The sequence below is a fragment of the Euprymna scolopes genome, chromosome 13, assembly GCF_053919585.1.
Source record: "Euprymna scolopes isolate OS-2025 chromosome 13, ASM5391958v1, whole genome shotgun sequence".
In the NCBI taxonomy this organism is placed as follows: Eukaryota; Metazoa; Mollusca; class Cephalopoda; order Sepiida; family Sepiolidae; genus Euprymna; species Euprymna scolopes.
Genome location: NC_136494.1, coordinates 4741485 through 4760957, shown reverse-complemented (window position 1 = coordinate 4760957; position 19473 = coordinate 4741485). Strand labels below are relative to the sequence as shown.

The 19473-nt window shown below is 33.5% G+C and overlaps 1 protein-coding gene across 2 annotated transcripts in view; it reads left to right on the top strand.

The window, feature by feature from the left end:
* The window catches only part of LOC145291924 (serine incorporator 5-like), a 317833-nt gene that overhangs the window by 124270 nt on the left and 174090 nt on the right, over positions 1–19473 (top strand). Inside the window, exon 1 of one of the 2 annotated variants that reach the window (XM_080137781.1) lies at positions 8196–8305. The exons of the other annotated variant lie outside the window; for it this stretch is intronic. Coding sequence (XP_079993907.1) covers positions 8282–8305 — 24 coding nt within the window. The 5' untranslated portion in view covers positions 8196–8281. Of the gene's footprint in view, positions 1–8195; positions 8306–19473 lie in introns of those variants that run through there. 2 annotated transcript variants of the gene reach the window in all.

The window sequence follows — 19473 nt, the reverse complement described above, 5'->3', positions numbered from 1 at the left end:
TCAACTGTTGCCATGTAAGTTTTTACGTGTGTAAATGTGTTACATAGCAAGGGCTGTGTTTGAATGGAAAAGTTTGAGTGACACCTTAGAGGTCAGAGGTGACCCAAAATGGAAGTCAGTCACACCATTTGACTTCCAGTAGGAGATTTCCGATCTCTTTAGCTGGTTAGACTTTAATCAGAAAAGTCTGAGATCCTGTCTCTAATGGGAGGGGGGGATGCACAATATAACTAGTCATAGTGACTCAAGCTATCAGTATATCTGTCTTTCTCACTAACTCACATCTACAAAACTGTCTCACTGATTTTCTGTGACTGTTCTTCTCTTTTTTAAATAAATCTGTGCAGAAATATATCTGTAATTTCATTGGTTCCCCATCCTTTCTTATTTTTTGCAATCTCTCACAGACGTAATATTGCTAGTCTCAGTCTTTTTTATAAATACTATTAAGGCATGGTTTTTAGAATTATTTAATTTATTTCCTGCTTCTTTTGTTACAGCTCGTTTGACTCCAGTTGGTTTAGTCGTCTTCATCAATTGGCTGTTTTGATATTTCATTGTAATACAGTTTCCTATTCCAGTTGCTTTTTTCCAAGAACTGCAGACTGGGCATGCAGTAGTTCAGAAATGTTTCTCATCATGTGCATGCTGCTTGCTGAGAATCTAGACAAAATATGTCATACACGTTTTGTCCAGTTATATCGACTGCAGAGGAATAACTGATTGGTTAAAATGTTGTGCTTGGGTTTTTATAGTACACTCGATTATTTGGAAATTAACTGTCAAGTCAACATTTGCATGAGCAGTTGAGACTGTTTAATTCACATAAACAATTTTTCCAAGCTGTACGCAGAGATAGAACACACTTGTGATTTGGTGGTATTTTTGTGCTTCTTGTTGCATGCCTTCCGCATGAAGTATTCTCTCACTCCAGCTGCAATTTCTGTTACAGTCCATAACATATGATGGTCAAATATCTGAAAAATAAAAATGAGATATCTGTTAAGAAATATATCAAAATTAATCAAAATATGGATTTGATCAACTGAAAACCCTCTTTTTCAAGTATCTTATAAAATTGCCTATCTTGTGATTAAAGAAAAAAATGTCATGCCTTTTGTAGATTTAAGTTTATAAAAATAGTGTTAAAAACGGAATTTTCCACACAAGGTTAGATTAAGTAATAGAAAGGAATTTTCCATTAAAGAGTATAACTTATGGCAATCAACTTATTGGAAAAAAATTGCAAAGTGCAGTAAATCATGTAAAAAAATTTCATGTAAGGCTATATTTTTTTTATGCAGGTCACTCCAGACAAGATATAAAGCAATTTGATCTAAGCAGCAAAAAGAGAACAGAAGATGATTAAGTTGCATGATAACAGTAAAAGGAGATGAAGATAAAATCACTTTTAAAGAAAGTACTCTTTTAGTTGACATTAATAACTTCATTATTGCTTTTTTTTTTTGTCTTTTTACACCAATTTTTTCAGGTTATTTATACATAATCGCCTAAAAATAGTAGAATCTCATTTTTTTTTTGAGAGGTAGCATAATCAGCAGTGCTCCAATATTACTTATAAATAATTCATACCTTCATTAATAATTTATTAGTTAAAAATTCATTTAATAATAGTAATTTAAATGTAATATAAACAAACGTCTTGTTTAGTACGCCCCTATAAATCTCTTCTCTAATTAACAGTCTGTCTTAGTTGCAATGTGTCTTGATTGGGGTGAATATCATTATTATGGCCTCTGTTCAGCCGTGAGAGATAATGGATACCTCCTTTAAGGGTGGCTGCGCATGTAATTATTAAGCAAGAGAAACACAGTTCTCAACCACACCTCTCTTAAGTTGGCACTGCTTGATTGCAAAGAACAATCTAGGACAACTAAAAACTGCCGAGAGAAATGGAAAGCACATATACCACCTGTTATTCCCAAATTTTCACCCATCTGGTACTAGCCAGGTTCAATGTTGCTTTGCTTAACCTCGATGATCTAATCAGAACTGGTGTGTGAACATGATTATACAATATGCGGTGAATATAAATTAAAAAAAAGTAGAACCACATTAATAACTGAACATGTGTTTAAAATATGTATACTGACATCCAGTTTTCTTTGACAACTTTATTTCATCAGCGTTATCTGCATCAGTCAGAATCTTTTGTCTGTTCACAATGATGCAGACGAATAGACGAGTATTTCAGATTTCATCATAATGCCTATGATAACTGCCTTCTCATAGCCATATCACATATTTACAAGCGACTGGGAACCACTTGTGAATTTGATATTCTCATGAATCTTCCTCCTTGGGAGAAAACCCGGTTCAAAACACTTAGAATAAATGACATTCCGGTTTCGGTATATCATATAAAAATTATCTCAATGTACTTATTACTCTGGATTTCATTACACGGTTTAATATTTTGTCTCATCACTTCTTTTTCTTTTTTTCATGAAAATTGCTCCAGACAAGGCATGAAGCCATTTGATGTAAGGAGCTAACAAGAACAAAAGATGATTATCACAAAGACAGGTGATGCCTGTTGATCTTAATCTTGAAAAACCAAGTCTACAGATAGGAGGAAAATGGTCAGCAAGAAGAGAGTTCCACAATCCTGCAGTTCTTGGAAAGAAACTATTGGAATAGGAAGCTGTATTATAATAAGGTATCAAAACGGTGAATTGATAAAGATAACTAGATCAGCAAATCAATTTATGGAGACCGCTAGACTAACATATCAAATGAGCTGAAACAAAGGAAGCAGGGAATAAATCAGACAATTCTGAAGAACACATGCCATAATAATATTTATAGAAAAGACTGAGACTAGCAACATCACATCTGTGAGAAAGAGGCTGCAGAGAAGAAGAAAAGATAGGGCCAATCAAATTACAGATATGATTCTGCAATTTATCAAGCCCCTCAAATGAGACAGATTCATCATTCAAATACGACAACAGTACATGAAGTGTTTCAAAACATTGTGGGAGTTCATCTCATCCTGTACAGATAGTAGAGACCATATTATGCATGTCAGGTGTTCATATGGAAGGAAGTAGGGAATCACATGGAGCTAATCACCCTCTTTGTTCAACAACACTCACACTGAAAATCATGATCATTGCTGGTTTTATATAAAACATGATTTTAATGCAAATTAATTGCATTTCTATTATGAAATCTTCATGTGATTTTTGTTAGTAATATCTTATAGAAAAACATGTCTACCATCCTCCATCTTTATAAGAATCAAATTCATCCTAATATAGAATACTGTTGTCACATCTGAGGAGAGAACACTCAAGGCACCTTTCCTGCCTTGACAGAGTACAAAACTGACTTTAAAATAGAGCGGGGATGTCATCTTCTCTTCCCTATGGCCTCTTTCTTATTGAAGAGAGGTGTCTAGTCATTCTCTACTCAAGGTTATTTACATGTAGGTGCTTGAATCAGCTCCAATCTATGGCCGCCTCTTCCTGTAAAACATTCACAACAAAAACTTGTCTAACTACAACAAATGTCAATAATTTTCCTTTCTCTTCCTGTGTGCTTAGATGGAATTTCCATGACCAAAACTTGTTTTTAAAGAACTACCCATCTACGAAACACAATACAATGGGGTTGCTTCCCAGCTGACTATAGCATGGTTATCTTCAAGTCCAGTGTTAACAAATTCTTGTGGAGCTGTGCTTTTAAATAATTAAATTCTGCCCAGTTTCAGCCATTGTTACTAATCATCACGAGGTTGTCTCACTGTCCACTTAACAAACTTATTTAACTCTTATTATTGAGCGGTCTTAGTAGTTTGAGGAAGAAACATAGCATTGGTGACCTCTACATTAAAGGTGTGGGATTTTGCTGCTTGTCAGGTTAAGTGGGGAAATTTACATTCAGAAAGCACTACTGCTACGAGTTTGCCAGAGCACATACCATTAAGTACTTGTAAAATAATCACAAGGATGCAACATTGTGGCGATGAGACAGGGGTTGAAATTTATGGACAGTGCAATACCTATTAAATTGGAAACCTTGTCCAATAGAGAGAGACTAGTAGTTGATGCACTGACCTATACATGGCAACAATATTTTTTATCATAGCAGCAGCTGAAATATTAAAAACTATGTAGGTCCATGTTGGGTTACAATTGATCTGTGCCAAAAAGTGGCAACTGCTGTAGTACTTAACGTGCACATCCTTATCGAAGTTATTTTTTTTTTTAAACTTTAATAATTTTATTGTTCGCTACATCCTGTCCAGTGATATGGTGATTGCATTTGGATGATCTTCCAACAGAAACATGCAAATGTTGCCCTGATCTGATGGCCAGGTGGTTACATCAAATACTTAGTGTGTTTGGTGCTCAGAAGAAATGCCTCAGGACTGGATAACATAATTCTCCTCTCTTTCTATAAAAAATTGATCATATATCAAGCAAATATCATGGAATAAGTCTGATTGCATTAAAAAAAAAATTTCGATCATCTTCCAATGGCGTTTTCAAACACAAAAGCCTTTAAACTCAGGCATACCAATCCGGCTTTCGATGAGGTCAGGGCTGGAATGATCAGATTTTTTCACTTGGGCAAATTTTGAAACAGCATTATATTAGCAGTCAACTGTTATGCTTAATTGACTTTACTGCAGCATTCGACTCTAGTGATCATGAGAGTCTTTGAGAAATAATAAGCCATGATGGATTCTACTTGGTTTTTGCTTAAAGAAAAATCTAAATATATATGTTGATAAATCAAGTAGATTTATCAATAGAAAAAAGTTGATTTCTCTGTATGGACCGCCTTCTTCTACTGATTTTAAAATGGATGCGATACAAAGGAATTCCATCCCTAAACACCTGTAGCAGAGAAGAAATCTATCTGTGAGAGTTAAGCTAATTTACATATCGACTCACGCAGAGAGCATAAAACCGGGTGATGTCAAAAAGACAAATGATACATGCTGAGTATTCACCACGACAAACGGACCTCGCTAAACACCCAACCAACCTTCAGCCCTCTCCTTTCTCTTTGTCCGACTGCTAAGTGCCTCACCAAAATGCCAAATAGAATGTAGCAATGATGATGATGATGGTAATGGTGATGGTGATGATGATAACTCATAAGGTGATGGACAGTTAGGTAAAAAAGTTTGACCCATCACCACCACCACACTGACACTGCTTAACAGGTTAAGAAATAAAATTTCCAAACTCTTGATCGCGAAAGTCTTTCAGACATAATAAGCCATGATGGATTTCCCCGAAAGCAACTTAATCTGCCAAAAGCCTTTTATTCACACATCCAAACAAAAGTCTGTTCTTATGGAGATCAATCAAAATTCTTTAATGTGCAAACTGTTCTCTGCCAAAGTTCTGTTCATTCTCCTGTCTTGTTCAACTACATTATTGACAGGATCCTTGAGTGGGACATGATGGGCTTTGCTTGTATGCAGATTGGACATGATTGTTCCATTAGTAACCTGCAATCTCCAGACTATGTTGCTATCTTCAGCAAAATGTAATCTGATTTCAAGCAGGTATTGGATAATGTCAATACCATAGCTAAGTGAGTGGATGGATATGATGGTCAATGCCTCTAAAAACAATGGCTCTGTCAGCTTACTACTTTGTTTCTTACAGAGCCCCCTATCATTCTTAACAGCATCATTGTCAAGGAAGTTGAGCATTTGAAGTATCTGGGCTCAAACAGTACAGATGCAGGGCAAAGTACAGATGATCTTTATCAATCCTGTTCACACAGCCTTCTGCTGCATCCAAAATAGACTGTGGTTTCAACAAGAGATAACACTCGCAATAAAATTGAAGATATATTTAGTACTAATACACACGATATCACTGCACAGCTGCAAGACCTGGCCTCTGCACAAAGAAAATCTCCATGCACTGAATATTTTGGACATGTACTGCTTTTGCTGCATCATATTCATCCGTTTTTCTGACTAAATGTCAAACCATACCATCCATGTAAGATTGCAACACTAGCAGTATCACACAGACTCTTTATAAAAGGTGACCTCTGGTTTGGTCACATTCTTTGACACCCTGTGGAAGAATTCATTTACAAGCCCGAATCACAGCTAGTGGGTGGGATAACCACTGAGGCAGCTGAGTGAAAATTTGAATTGAAATAATAGCGCTGACCACCACATTTTTTTGGTGTTTGCTGATGGAATTGCGGATGGCTGAATTATGCCGAGTATTTAGCTTCCAATTGTCGGGGATGAACCGCCTTGACACAAGACACACCAAACTTATTTAGAGCCAGCTCAACCCTAAGTCTGGGTGAATTCCATTACAGTTTACAATGCATGACGTCTGTTTAATCAGTTCCATATTTCATGTACGTGAAGCTCTTCTTTCTGCTGCCGGGGAATAACAAAGAAAAACACTGATGGGTTATTTCTCATAGGGCAGTGAGACGCAAAGAGTGGTACACAAAAGCATGTTTCCTCTACAGTAAGTTGAATTCCATGTGGGAGAATGTAGCCCCTAATCGTACCTTGCATGGTGGAGACAATCCTCAAGAGTAAGAAAAACCATCCTACCTTTCATGGTAGAGACTACTGCAGTGGCGGACTGAAGGAACTGAAGAGGGGGACATTTATTCCCCATGTTGGACACATTCCAGCATTGGTGGAATATCCCCGTTCTATCTAAGAGATAGTGAATTAATAAACATTTGCATTGTTTTGTCATTGTGAAATGTTGTACGTCCTTTGCATTTGTCAGTGTATTTTATAAATGTGTATATTTGCACTCAAGTGCAGTCTAGTTAGTCATGGGACATTATTTATGCTTAAGTATTTTCTATTTCAGGTTTGTAAAATTAATTAGCTAATACTGACAACATTGCCATCACACCAGAGCTGGTATTACAAACTGATGTTCTCCGCAACTTTAAACGATTGCCTTTACTGCTGCTTTTGACACAGAGGAATTGGTCCAACACTTCAGAGTTATAACTGTGTTGATTGCTTCAGTCAGATGTACATGGCATACATGAGCCGCATGAGCTCAATTTCCCTCTGTAAGATGTTGAGCCACCTCTGAAGAACTCTTGTCAGTGAATTTTCCCAGTTTTCGTCAGATCTAATTAGTGTTATTACTTAGACTAGACGTAAGGTCAGATTAACCCCAGCTGACCGGACAGTTGTTAATAACATACCTTAGCAAAATAACAAAAAATGGTTATGTTAACTAAGACTTTTTTCTTTTTGACTTGTGCTTTCTCTTTAGCAGAAGTCTTGCCAGTTTATAACAAGAAAAAGTCCCTTCTGATTAATACTTACGTAATTCCAATTTAATTTAAAAACTGTAGAAAAATAGTCTTTACTTTAAAATGATTCTTCTTCGGAATTTGAAATAAAACCAGTGTGGAAAAGAAGCATTTCAAAGTAAAGATGATTTTTAATAAAATATGTTTTTAAAAAAAAAATGTATATTTTGATTATGTCTTTTTTTTTTTCAGAATGAAAAGAAATAAAAAATATACTTTTAAAGTTTATCTAAAAAATAGTCTTCATTTTTAAATGTTTTGAAAAAAAATGTCAAGGAACAAAGGAAGATAACTCATCAATAATTTATATTTACTAAATTTATGTTGTAATGCCCACGAATTCCCATTAATCACTTGAAAATGATTTTCTTTATAAAAATAAAACAACTTGATCAAATTACATGATTTTTGGAATATCATATGTTTGTTCACAGGTACGTAAATCATACAGATTTTCTTAGTTTTGTTTTTAATATAGAGGGAATTCTGATTCAGAATCTTGGATTGGGACAAAAATTTAAACTGCCTCTCAATCTAGTCATTTATTGACTACGGTTAGAAAAGATGAAGTTTACTATCAGAACAGATACTACATTTTGCTCTTAGTCAAAAGATCAAGGATATGTGTGAATCTATTTTAGTTGTAAACTTTTTTTTAAATTTAGTTAAAAAAAATTAATAAAATAAAAATTACCCTTTCATTATTTAGATATTTTTTCTACCCAATGTATTTGCAAAATTAAGTCGTAACTTTGTGACGACCATAAAAACACACCCCACCTCATCCAGCTATGCAGTGACAAACATTCGAATATTTCAATACAAATTGCATAACCTATCTTCCCCCCCAAAAAAGTTCTTGAAAAGTTAATGAGCTAAAAAAAAAAAAAAAAAAAAAAAAAAAAAAAATTATATTAAGGGAGATAACTACCCGTCTTAGACTTGTCACAATATTCGAGTCTTTTTCGTGAACATGGGAGGATGCTGCTCTGCCCAGGTGAGGAATTACAGAATGTTTTGATTTTTTTTTTTTTTCTCTCGTATATATATATATATATATATATATATTTTGAAGCTTGGTGAACGGCATATGCTAACAGTGTTTGTTTGCCAAGGCAAAAAGATAAAGTTACGAGTTGACAAAGAACACGGAGTCTGGGTTGTTGTTGTTACGCAATAATTGCAGACAACAACTTATTTATTTTAAAGATTTTTTTTTCTGCCAAAAATGTCTTTAGAAAATAAACCACACTTTTTTTTTCTTTTTTTTTTTTTTTGCTGATATATAAAATCAAATCTGTTAATCAATATAAACAAAAAACACGTGTGTGTTTTCTTTTTTAGAACGTTTTTTTTTAATTTAAAAAAAATAAAAAAAATGATGGAATAAAAAAATTAAAGGCCATTTTTTTTTAATCTTTTGTCATAACTACGTCTGCATTCCTAAATATACCGTGTAACCCGAATATAAGAAAAATAGATATGAGATTTCTCTGGTCCCAAATTAGAGCCTGTGTTGTAGCTCGGATATAAGAGAGTTGTATATCTCCGCCGGGTAAGAAGTCTCTTCTATCCGGGTTAGGCAGTATATGAAAAAAAAAAAAAATAGCATTATTAACGAGTTATTTTAAGGGACTTGTTTGGGGTTTTGGTATTATTATACAAACACCGTGACAGCGTTAGGGTTAGGGTTAATTCGCTGTCACGGTGTTTGTATAAATTTACCGGGGGTTTTTTCCTTCATAAACAAATGGATAAAATAATACAATTAAAAAAAAAAAAAAAAAAAAAAAGACACTTCGTGTATTCTTCAAATGTTCGTTATTTTTAAGCTAATTTTGCTATACAATGTCATTGTTTTTAAATATGAAGAAATGAAAATTATATTTAAAAAAAAAAACATTCGAGAATGACAGAAGAATGTTTTGGGCCATGGCTTTTGTTTATTTTTTTCATTGTGTGCTGTTCTGTTTATATTATGTAATTAGATAATCTTTTAAAAGATTCTACTATTTTAGGCGATTATGTGTGAACACCTAAAAAAAAATGGTTATTGGTTAACTGCCCTAAAACGTTAAAATTTCCTGGAAATGGGGAATCATTTTGTTCAAAGTTGTGTAAGTTCTAAAGTTATTTTAAAAAGATTGTTTGGTTTTTCATGGCATTTTGCACGTAATCGCCTAAAAATAGTGGAATCTATTTTGGGGAGGTTTCGAAGTGATGTGATTTTAATCTAGAAATTTAACTTCTCTTTATAGATGGATAGAATACAATTAACAATAATAAAAAAAAAAGGACACCTCGGATTTTAAATTTTCACTTTTTTATTCTTAAAAAAATTATTGAAAATCATTTTAAATATGAATAAAAGTTATTTTTCAAATAAGGAATATTAAATAAGCACGATCTTATCGGGAGAACGACAGAAAAAAGAAGAATGTTATCGATTTTGTTTACATTTTTATCATTGTTTACATTATTTATTAAGACTTAGTCACTTTAAACAATGGATCTCGTATTTTATTGTCTCTTTTAATTATTTCTTAACTCTACATTTTTTTTTATATTTATTACTTTTTTTCAATATCTTTATCGTCCGTAAAATCATTCGTTTTTGTGATTTTTTTTTTTTAATGCCTTTGACTATCATTTTTTTTAGTCTTTTTTTTTCTTTATTTTATTTTTTTTTTTACAGGTGCTTTATTTCAATCTTAGTCTGATTTTTTCAGAATTAAATTAAAATAATTTTGAATTATTTTATCAAAATAAAAAACATTTTATTTGAGATCTCCTAATCTTCAAAATATATGCTTTTCTTAATCAGTTTACCGTCTACAGGACTAATTACAGTGTAGTTTTCATTTAATTATAGTGAAAAACTAAACGTTTTACTCATATTGTAATTGTCGATTATTTACCCCCCCCCCTGTATAAGGGCTGGACGTAACACCAGGTGGCGCTAAAAATATAGTCTGGCCATACGACCTGAAGAACACTAAGGGTAACAAATATCCATCTTTACTGGAATTTGGCTGGTAATAAACCTTCTCCATGTTCCAGTCCTCTTTGCACTCTTTCAGTGGAGGTCTGCTTAGTGCTCTCCCTCCATGATCCTTACATCCTCCTTGATCCTTCAATTATTATATGTAGTATTAGGTTGGGTCAGTCCAAATTCTGTAGAAGCACCGCCGAAAACAAATTCATCGACATTAACTCAAGCGACTGGCAAAGTCAACTCTACTCTCGAAGGAGAAGGTAATGCCTGGTAGGGTGACCTCCTAGGTAGGGTGGACTCCTAGGGTTGAATCGAACCATATCTTGATCAGACAAAACAGTATGGGTGACCTGAGTGAGGTTTCGAATGTGACAAAAATGTTTCGTTTAAATAACGTTTACCATTCGTTCATTTCGAATTTGTAAAATGTTTATGACCATTTTTGCTTTCTTTAAGAATTTACATATCACAAAATATTTATCTAGTTTTATTTTTCGAAAGTGAAAACAGTTTTTAACAAATTTTAAGCAGTTAAAATAAACAGATTAAAAAATGATTATAATAAAAACAATAAAAATCAATAAAATAAAGATCACTCGAAAAGTATCTTTAGTTCAGTTGTACTTGGGATGAAATTGTGGTGTTGGTTTGTAAAAGTTTTACCCTTTGCCCCCACGTTGTAAATAAAAATAAGTTGTTTTTTTCCGATTTGTGAATACCCTTAAAATGCTCGGAAAGTGAACTTAAAATTGGATGTTCCCTTCCTTTACTATAGGAATAGATAAGAACCTTATATTATAAGGTTCTGATCCAGATTAACACAGAAAAAAATATTTATCTTAAAATGACATATTCTAAAAATAGCGTCAATGGATGGATCAAGTATTTATTTTATTTATATATATAAATATTTTATTTATGTGTGTGTGTTTTTAGCGATTAATAATATAGTTATTACAAGGCTAGTTATAAAATTTCGGTAGTTTGAATTGAATTGTCTCCCTTTATTAAATATGGCGGAGCAAGATACATCGTTTTCGTTTCCTCGTAAAAATTGATTTATTTATTATTTTTTTTTTTTTTTAAATTCTGGCTGAACAAGCACGGAAAATAAAGTAAACTGATCCCTCACTTTCTGAATAGAAAGCGTGGCGATTTTCCTTATCTCTAAAACCAAATGTTAATTTTCATGAACAGTTTCGAACCTGTGGAACGGAACGGAACACATTTCCTAAAAACTACGATATGGTCGTCTCCAAGTCCAATGATAACAAATACTGCGATTGTTAACATAAAAATTAGGTGTGAAGAGACAAAACAATAAATAACTATTACCAAACGCAAGAAAATTTACTGTGTAATTTTCACCTGTGTTTACGAATCGTAAGATTGGCACAGGTATAACTTTTGGTGCTTGTTAAGATAGTCGACGGATCGATTTTTTAAATATGTCGTTTTAAGCAAAAACAGTACTTTCCTAATTATGTCGAAAATAATATCCAAAATTACGAAAATTCATCGAGTAGAACAAGAACATCTATTGTTTTTAGTAAAAAAAAAATTTTTTAAAAAAAAATTTAAAAAAAAAAAAAAAGTCGCTCGCTATGGTCTTAAAAGTCTGCCATTGAAATGACGAAAAGGGAAAAGTATGCCCCCCCTGTATTCGCAATATTCAAGGTGTTTACATCTAGAGAAAATGTAGTTTCCCCAATTTTCCGTAAAAAAATGTCGAAAATAGTGATATATCCCAAAATTACGAAAATTCATCAAGCAGAATATTTTTTTTACAAGGAAGTCACCACTTATCAAGGCCCGGAGGCCACTCGGAGATAAGGGTTATTGCGTGTACAGTAATCAATGGGACAATATCGTAGTAATCGCTAGTAATGGAGATCTGATAAAGTGGCTTATCTCCATTACTAGCGATTACTACGATATTGTCCCATTGATTACTGTACACGCAATAACCCTTATCCCCGAGTGGCCTCCGGGCTTTGATAAGTGGTGACTTCCTTGTAAAAAAAATATTCTGCTTGATGAATTTTCGTAATTTTGGGATATATTATTTTCGACATGACAAGTAAGTACTGTTGTTTTTGCTTAAAACGACATTAAAAAATCGATCTGTCGAATCTATCTTAACAAGCACCCAAGTGTTTTTGGTTTTCAGTTTGGACATTTGGAACAAAAAAATGCAATTTCAGGATCAAATCGAAAAATCGATTTTTTTTCCTTTGTTCTCGTAACAAAGCCAGAATTCTGAAATCTTTGAATGCATGGTTCCCCTAAAAATGAAAACTCACGCGTGATTTAAAATTTTGACAAATTTCATTCATTCGTTACAATTTTTTTTTTTTTTTTTTTTTTACTTTATTACGAAGATTGAAACTTTTTAAAGTTTTCTCAAAATTCACACCCATTTCAATAATACATGTTTGTGTTTTATTAAAAATAAAAAATCTATTCCAAACTTTCGTATATTTAAAAATAAAAAACAAAACACACAAACCTCAAAACAAAAACAAAAAACATCCAAATATTTCAGAATTCTGACCTGGTTACGAAAATAAATCTTTCGTCGGTGAGACAATACTGATGATTGGTAATGATGTTGAAAGTTTGGCAGAATCTGATTAAGAGGACGAGACGACTCAACAAGAATTTGTTTACATTGGACTCAAAAGCGACCATGTAATCAACTGGGGAAACAATCCTGCTGTATTTTGTTCCACAGACAGATAGTTCTAAGAAAAAATTTGCCCATGGAAATTTCGCTTATGGAAGGTGAGGGAGGGTGAGAGGAAAATTATTGACAGTGATTGTAACTAAACGAGTTTTTGTTAATGCTTTAGTAAAGCATTGCTTTACGGGGAGGGGAGCATAGATTGAAGCTCAGCTGAGCACCTGTCTTACTCAATTTTTATTCGACAGCTTCAATGCTACAAATTTCGAAGGGTCACAAAGTAATTCGTTTCTGTCCAACAGTCAATTTATAGATTTTTAAACCGTCACCCTCAGTTCCGCCACCCAAAAAGAAAATTCTACTTTAAGTCAGGTGTGAACACCTTGGAGAACTTGTCAAAAAGAAGAAATATATTTTAGAATTTGAATGTTGGATCATTTTCGTATATATATACAAGGGGCGTGCAATAAGTAATGCTCCTGACCCACTTCCCATAGCAGTAGAGCAACGAAACTTGGTACAGTTATTAGTCTTTCTCTACATAGGAACCACCCAGAGTTATGCATTTCTCCCATTGTTTGATGCAGCTCTGGAGACCGTTTTTGTAGAACACCCCAGGTTGGTCCTCCAATGACTTCAGAAATCAAGGCCGCATCATCTGGGAAACGCTTTCCTTTCAAAAACAACTTCATGGCTGGGAAGAGGTGAAAGTCAGAGGGTGCAAGGTCAGGAGAGTAGGGAGGATGGGGTAGGATTTCATAACCACACGCCCGTGCTTCTGATCTGGCGACATGCAAGTTGTGGACCGGAGCGTTGTCCTGCAGGAGGAGGGTTCCTTTGCTGATCTTGCCCTGCCTCTTGATTTTGATAGCTTCCCTTAATTTCCTCAAAAGTGAAGCATAATAGGCTCCTGTAATTATGGTAGCCTTTGCCAGGAAATCTGTCATCACTACTCCGTCCTGGTCCCAGAAGACTGTGAGCCTGACCTTGCCAGCGGAGGGCTACACCCTTGCCTTCTTTGGAGGTGGTGAGTCCAAGTGCTTCCACTGCATTGACTGGGCTTTGGTCTCTGGATCATAGTGATGGACCCAGGTTTCATCCTGTGTAATCAGTTTTTTGAAAAACTTTGACTCATCTTCTTGGCACATCTCCAAATTCATCCTCGAGCACTCTACACGTTTTCGCTTCTGGAATGGTGTGAGCAACCTGGGAATCCATCTGGCGGACACCTTATGCAAATGGTAATGAATGATAGTTTCCACAGACCCTGTACTAATCTTGACATCTTGGGCTATTTGGCGAATAGTAATGCGCCGATCTTCCAAAATGGCAGCCTCAACTTGACGGACAGATGCCTCATCAATGGCAGAACGGAGCCGACCATGTCTGGGAGCTGTTTCCACAGACTTCCAGCCATGTTTGAATTCACGATGCCAGCATTTTACAAGGTCCTATGATGGGACATTATCACTAAGTTTCTTTCATTTCATCAAAAGTCTCCTGTGGTGTGCGTCCTTTCAAATACAAAAACCGGATCACTACTCGACATTCAACAGGCTCCATTTTATACCTGACTCGGTTCAAACACCTATAAAACAGAAACCACAATTAGTTCAGAATTGTAATTCGCCGCACAACCCGTAGGGATATAAATCATTGCACATGCAAAATTGCAGCTAGATCAGACAATTGGAAGTGGGTCAGGGGCATTACTTATTGAACACCCCTCGTAAATATAAGGTAAATGTTACCGTTTTAAATACAGCAGAACTCCGAGAACTCTAAGTTTTTAGGGGTCTCATTTAAATCGGTCGCAGATTTGCTTTTTGAATGATATTAATATTTGTTTGTCACATCACAGTAAAAAATAACATTTTTTTTAAGTTCTCTGCATAAGCACCCAAACAAGTAAAATTCAGTTATATTTGTTTTTTGGGGTTTCAAAAATAAAATATCTAACAAGTACTTTGCGGACATTTTTTTTTCCTGTGGTCACTTACCAGTTGATATTGCTTGGTTTTCAAGCCGAATAAACATTAAATAAAAACATGAAAAACCTACCCAGTTAGGTAAAAGAGTAACTTATCTTGCCTTTAGTAATATTTATTTTATTTTTTACTAGCATTTCAGCTTGGAGTTGCCCGGGTGTTTGGATGTGTATGTTGTGGAAAAAAAAAAAAAAGTGGTAGTAGGAAGGCAGGCTCTAACCTGTACCGCAAAGGAGGAAAAGAACGGTGGGGGGAAAAACCTGACATCTTTGCTGTTATGACCACCGCCAAACCGGACTTATGTTTAAATTAAGGCTAGACAATCGAAAGGAGAAGATAACTTTAAAAAATACTGGCGAAAAAAGCGACCCCCCCCCCCTGTAGAAAAGTGCCCAGTTGAAGGTGAAGATATTAATGTTTTTAGCCAATTTTTCGATATTTGTCGTCTGCAAGGTTGAACTTCAAAACGATACTGATCTTGGTAAAATCCGTCACCTCTGTCGAAAGTTTAAAGCAGACATGCAAACATACATACATACATACATTTATATATTGGTAACTACAAATTTTCGACCCAAACCAATTGAAAAGTTTGCCCTATCTCTGAATACCCTTTATGTAAAATTTCAAATGTTTAGACCAGAAATTGTCTGAGTAATTTGGTAGACCGTAGAGATCAAATTTTTTAAAATTTTGACCCCTATTATGACCCCTTAACATTTGTTTTGGTCTCCAATCAAGTTAAGTTAGATCCATGTCCAAAAACCTATATCTAAAATTTCAAGTCCCAAAATTGTCGGAGTTTGGTAGAGTTCTCAAAGGTCAAATTGTTGAACTTTGACCCCTTAACAGCCAAATTTCCGGCCGAAAACCGATCCATAGCTTTTCCCAAATCTCAGTACCCTGTATATCAAATTTCGAGTCTGTAGACTTAAAATTTATAGTTATTGCATAGGAAAATGCACACACATACAGACGTGTTCACTTTTATATATTATATAACAGATGAAAGAACAAAACAAATAAAAAGTCGATTTTTACTTTCCAACTCAACACTCGTCTTTAAAATGATTTGCATAGGTTTTCGAGTCTGCTGAAAATGAATATCACATTTAAAACCAGGGCAGGCAAGTAGTTTTCCTGATATTAAGACCTTTATTATCCAATGTAATCTCTACTGTTCAGTAGTGATCACACATAATCACAAAAAAAAACCCAAAAAAATCTGCCCCCCCCCAAAGAACGACATACAGAATGTATCACCCAGAGCAAAAACAATTAAAAACAAAATTAAGTTGTTAGCTATCCTAAAACAGTAGCATGTCTCATGAAATTTTTATGCTAAAGTGATCCCCCACTTTAAATTCTAAAATAACTTTTCTTTTGTTCGCCAAGGTTTTAGTCGTGTTCATATGTCTAAAAAAGAAGATTGAGGAGTGATTTAACTGAGGATGTCGATCTACAATAATACCTTTTTGACGATTAACAAAAGATTGAAATGACTTGGAGTTGGGAACTGCGAGTAAATAGGTATTGCGAGAAAACAAAGAAAATAAACATTAGATTTTTTTTTTTTTTTTTTTTTTTTCATGCTGAAACTTTACACACACTACGTCTAAAAAAATTGAAGAAGTACTTTAAAATGGAAACCTGTTTTCATAAATTAAAAAAAAAATATTTTCACAAAATCAAGACCATGGCAAACGGAAAATAATTAAACAAAAAAAAACTTTGAAGAAAGAGGTGTAGGTAGGTTTAACTGCTTGATCTCTTAAATGCGGATTCAAAATGTGTTCTTATATATATTAAATAATGTGTTTCATCATCTGAAGAGAGGCTGTTTTGGAATATTTTTGAATGACAATGTTTAAAATTGTTTGAATAGTCACGAAACAATTGTAACGAATATGAAAATATGCAACTTGATGCTCTCATTTTGATCTTTGTCTGAATTTTGTGAAAATATATGAATGCCCGATTATAAGAATTGATAATCATAAAGCTTATTGAGTCATTTTATTGGAATATGAACAATTACCGAATTTTGATATATTTGAATATATTAAAATTTTTGGTTAAGAGATATATATATATATATATATATATATATATATATATATATATTAGTGATGGAACGATTTCTATATTTTCCCGATTTTGATACAATTGCGCATTCCGTACTAAATTCCTGATTTCAAAGCATTTACCGATTCTGAATCTTTATAAATCTCTAAATATTTAAGTATAGTTTTTTTTTTTTTTTTTGGGGGGGGGTCCAATTACCATAAAAACATGCGTTAAATGTGTATATATTTTCTCAAACATAAAAATACACTTATGAGGGATAATCTATAGATTTTACTGGTAATTTAAAATCAAATATTTATTGTTACTACCAACAGTGAAAGATTTTGCTTTAAACAAAATCAAATATAAATACAATTAAAAAAAATCGTTTTTGGCATCGGAAAATAGGCACAAATCAAATGTTTCCAATACTGATAATAATATCCCTAAAAGTTCCGATTGTTCCCATTTCCTGTTCCGATTGTCCCAACACTAGTATATAAGCATGAAATACTGAAGTGCAGTAAGAATACAGGTTGTATAATACTGTAAATAAAGTCCATATAAAAATTAGTATCAATATTTATAAGACGATCCCAAGCAGATAAACAAAGCTCAATATGTGAGATAGAGCAATAATATAAATGGAAATTTTGAGATAAATTATGTTATGACAAAATTTATTGTTTGACAAATGAGTATCAGAAATAATTACCCTTGTTATAAAACGCCAAGGAAAGCATTTGGAAATCTCTAACACTCTTAGTTTTTCCAATTTTATAATAATTCACCTTTAGAAACTTCAACATAGAAAAAAACTTATTCGCTACAATTGCACAAAATACTGCTTTTCAGTTAATTCCTTCCATTTTGCCTGCACGGATATCGGATTATTTGAAAAATTTTTCAAAGGATTTTACCAATTTGGAAATAATGGATTACCAAATATACTGTACCTGGAATATGCTAATAAAAAATTCATTTTGGAATGTATCACTATTCATTTGATTTTATACCATTCAAGTATATTTATTATTTCGACTTTGGTGTCCTATTTTATCCTATAGCTTAAATTTTAATTTTCAATCTATATGCTAATAAGCAAAATTTTTAATTACCAATAACTATTTTGCTAACATTGCCTTTGTGATCAGCCACTTATTAAAAATCCATGGGTTGAGGAAAAGACTTTAATAATTATCTGTACTCCTTTGTCAAACAATAAATTTTGTTGTAATTATACATAACTAGCGGGACCCGTGTAACGGCGTTGCAAAGTGGTAGTATGCCCCCACTCCATCTACATTAAAAAAAACAAAAAAACTTAAACTACAGTTGTTAGTGGGAGCCACTACCAGCTAAATATAATAGTGGGCACTGGCGCTGATGGACAAAATGAATGTACCATGGCAAAGTACCAATGCATTTCATATATTTATGTATTGAAGAGATTTGCTTCCAAGTAATCTAGTATATTTTCTAATGATTTTTTTTTGAAAAAGAAATATGTAGCATAAATTGTTGGCAAAAAAATAATTTCATTTTGTTCAATAAACTTCTGTATTTTTTAGCAGCATTAAAAAACTCATATGCTTCGGAGCTAACCTCTTCAATTTAGTTATGAAGATGTTGATTTTTATAGATTTTTGGAAAAATTTTAGTATGTCACAAGTATTTAGGAGCTAAACTCTTCAATATATAAATACACATGAAATGCATTGTTTTTAAACATCACAGCGGGCCTAGACCACCGTGTAGTATCTGGTCTGATGTTACACTTCACCTTTTCTGTTCTGTCAGAGTAAAAATCCTTCCTGACTGAGACAATTTATTTTTTTTTTTTTGTGTTCCTATCCATAGTGACCCTTTTGGGAGCTGGAGTTTGCCCATATTAAAAACCGACCTTGTGTCTAACTCTGTAGTTGTGAGGCAAGTAAATAGGAACAGCACCAAATGTACACGCAGTGTGTTTAATGGTATAAGAACTCGGTTTTTGTTGATATTTTCATTAAGAAGTTGGCGTCGGCAAAGACGTTTGCTTTTTTTTTTTTTTTTTTTTTTTTATGTCTGCATATATGTTGATGTGTTTAGGGAAAGTCTCAATATAAAAGTCGCATATATTTGGGATGTAAAAGTCTTTGTATAGAAATACATGTCACCAATGCATACGCAGTGTGTCACATGGTATAAGAACTCTGGTTTGTTGTTTAGACAAAGTCGTCGTCAACGAAGAAGACGGCGTTTATTTTTTTTTTTATTATTTATTTATTTTTTTTTTTTTCTGTGTTTAGGAAAAGATGAATGAGAATCTTATGGTGGATATTCGTATTTTAAACTTTGTTATAAGAAGCAACTAAATGAGTTATTTGAAGTTCATTTAATGAATTTCTATTTCCTGTATTGCTCCATTTTACATATGCAGTAAATAGACT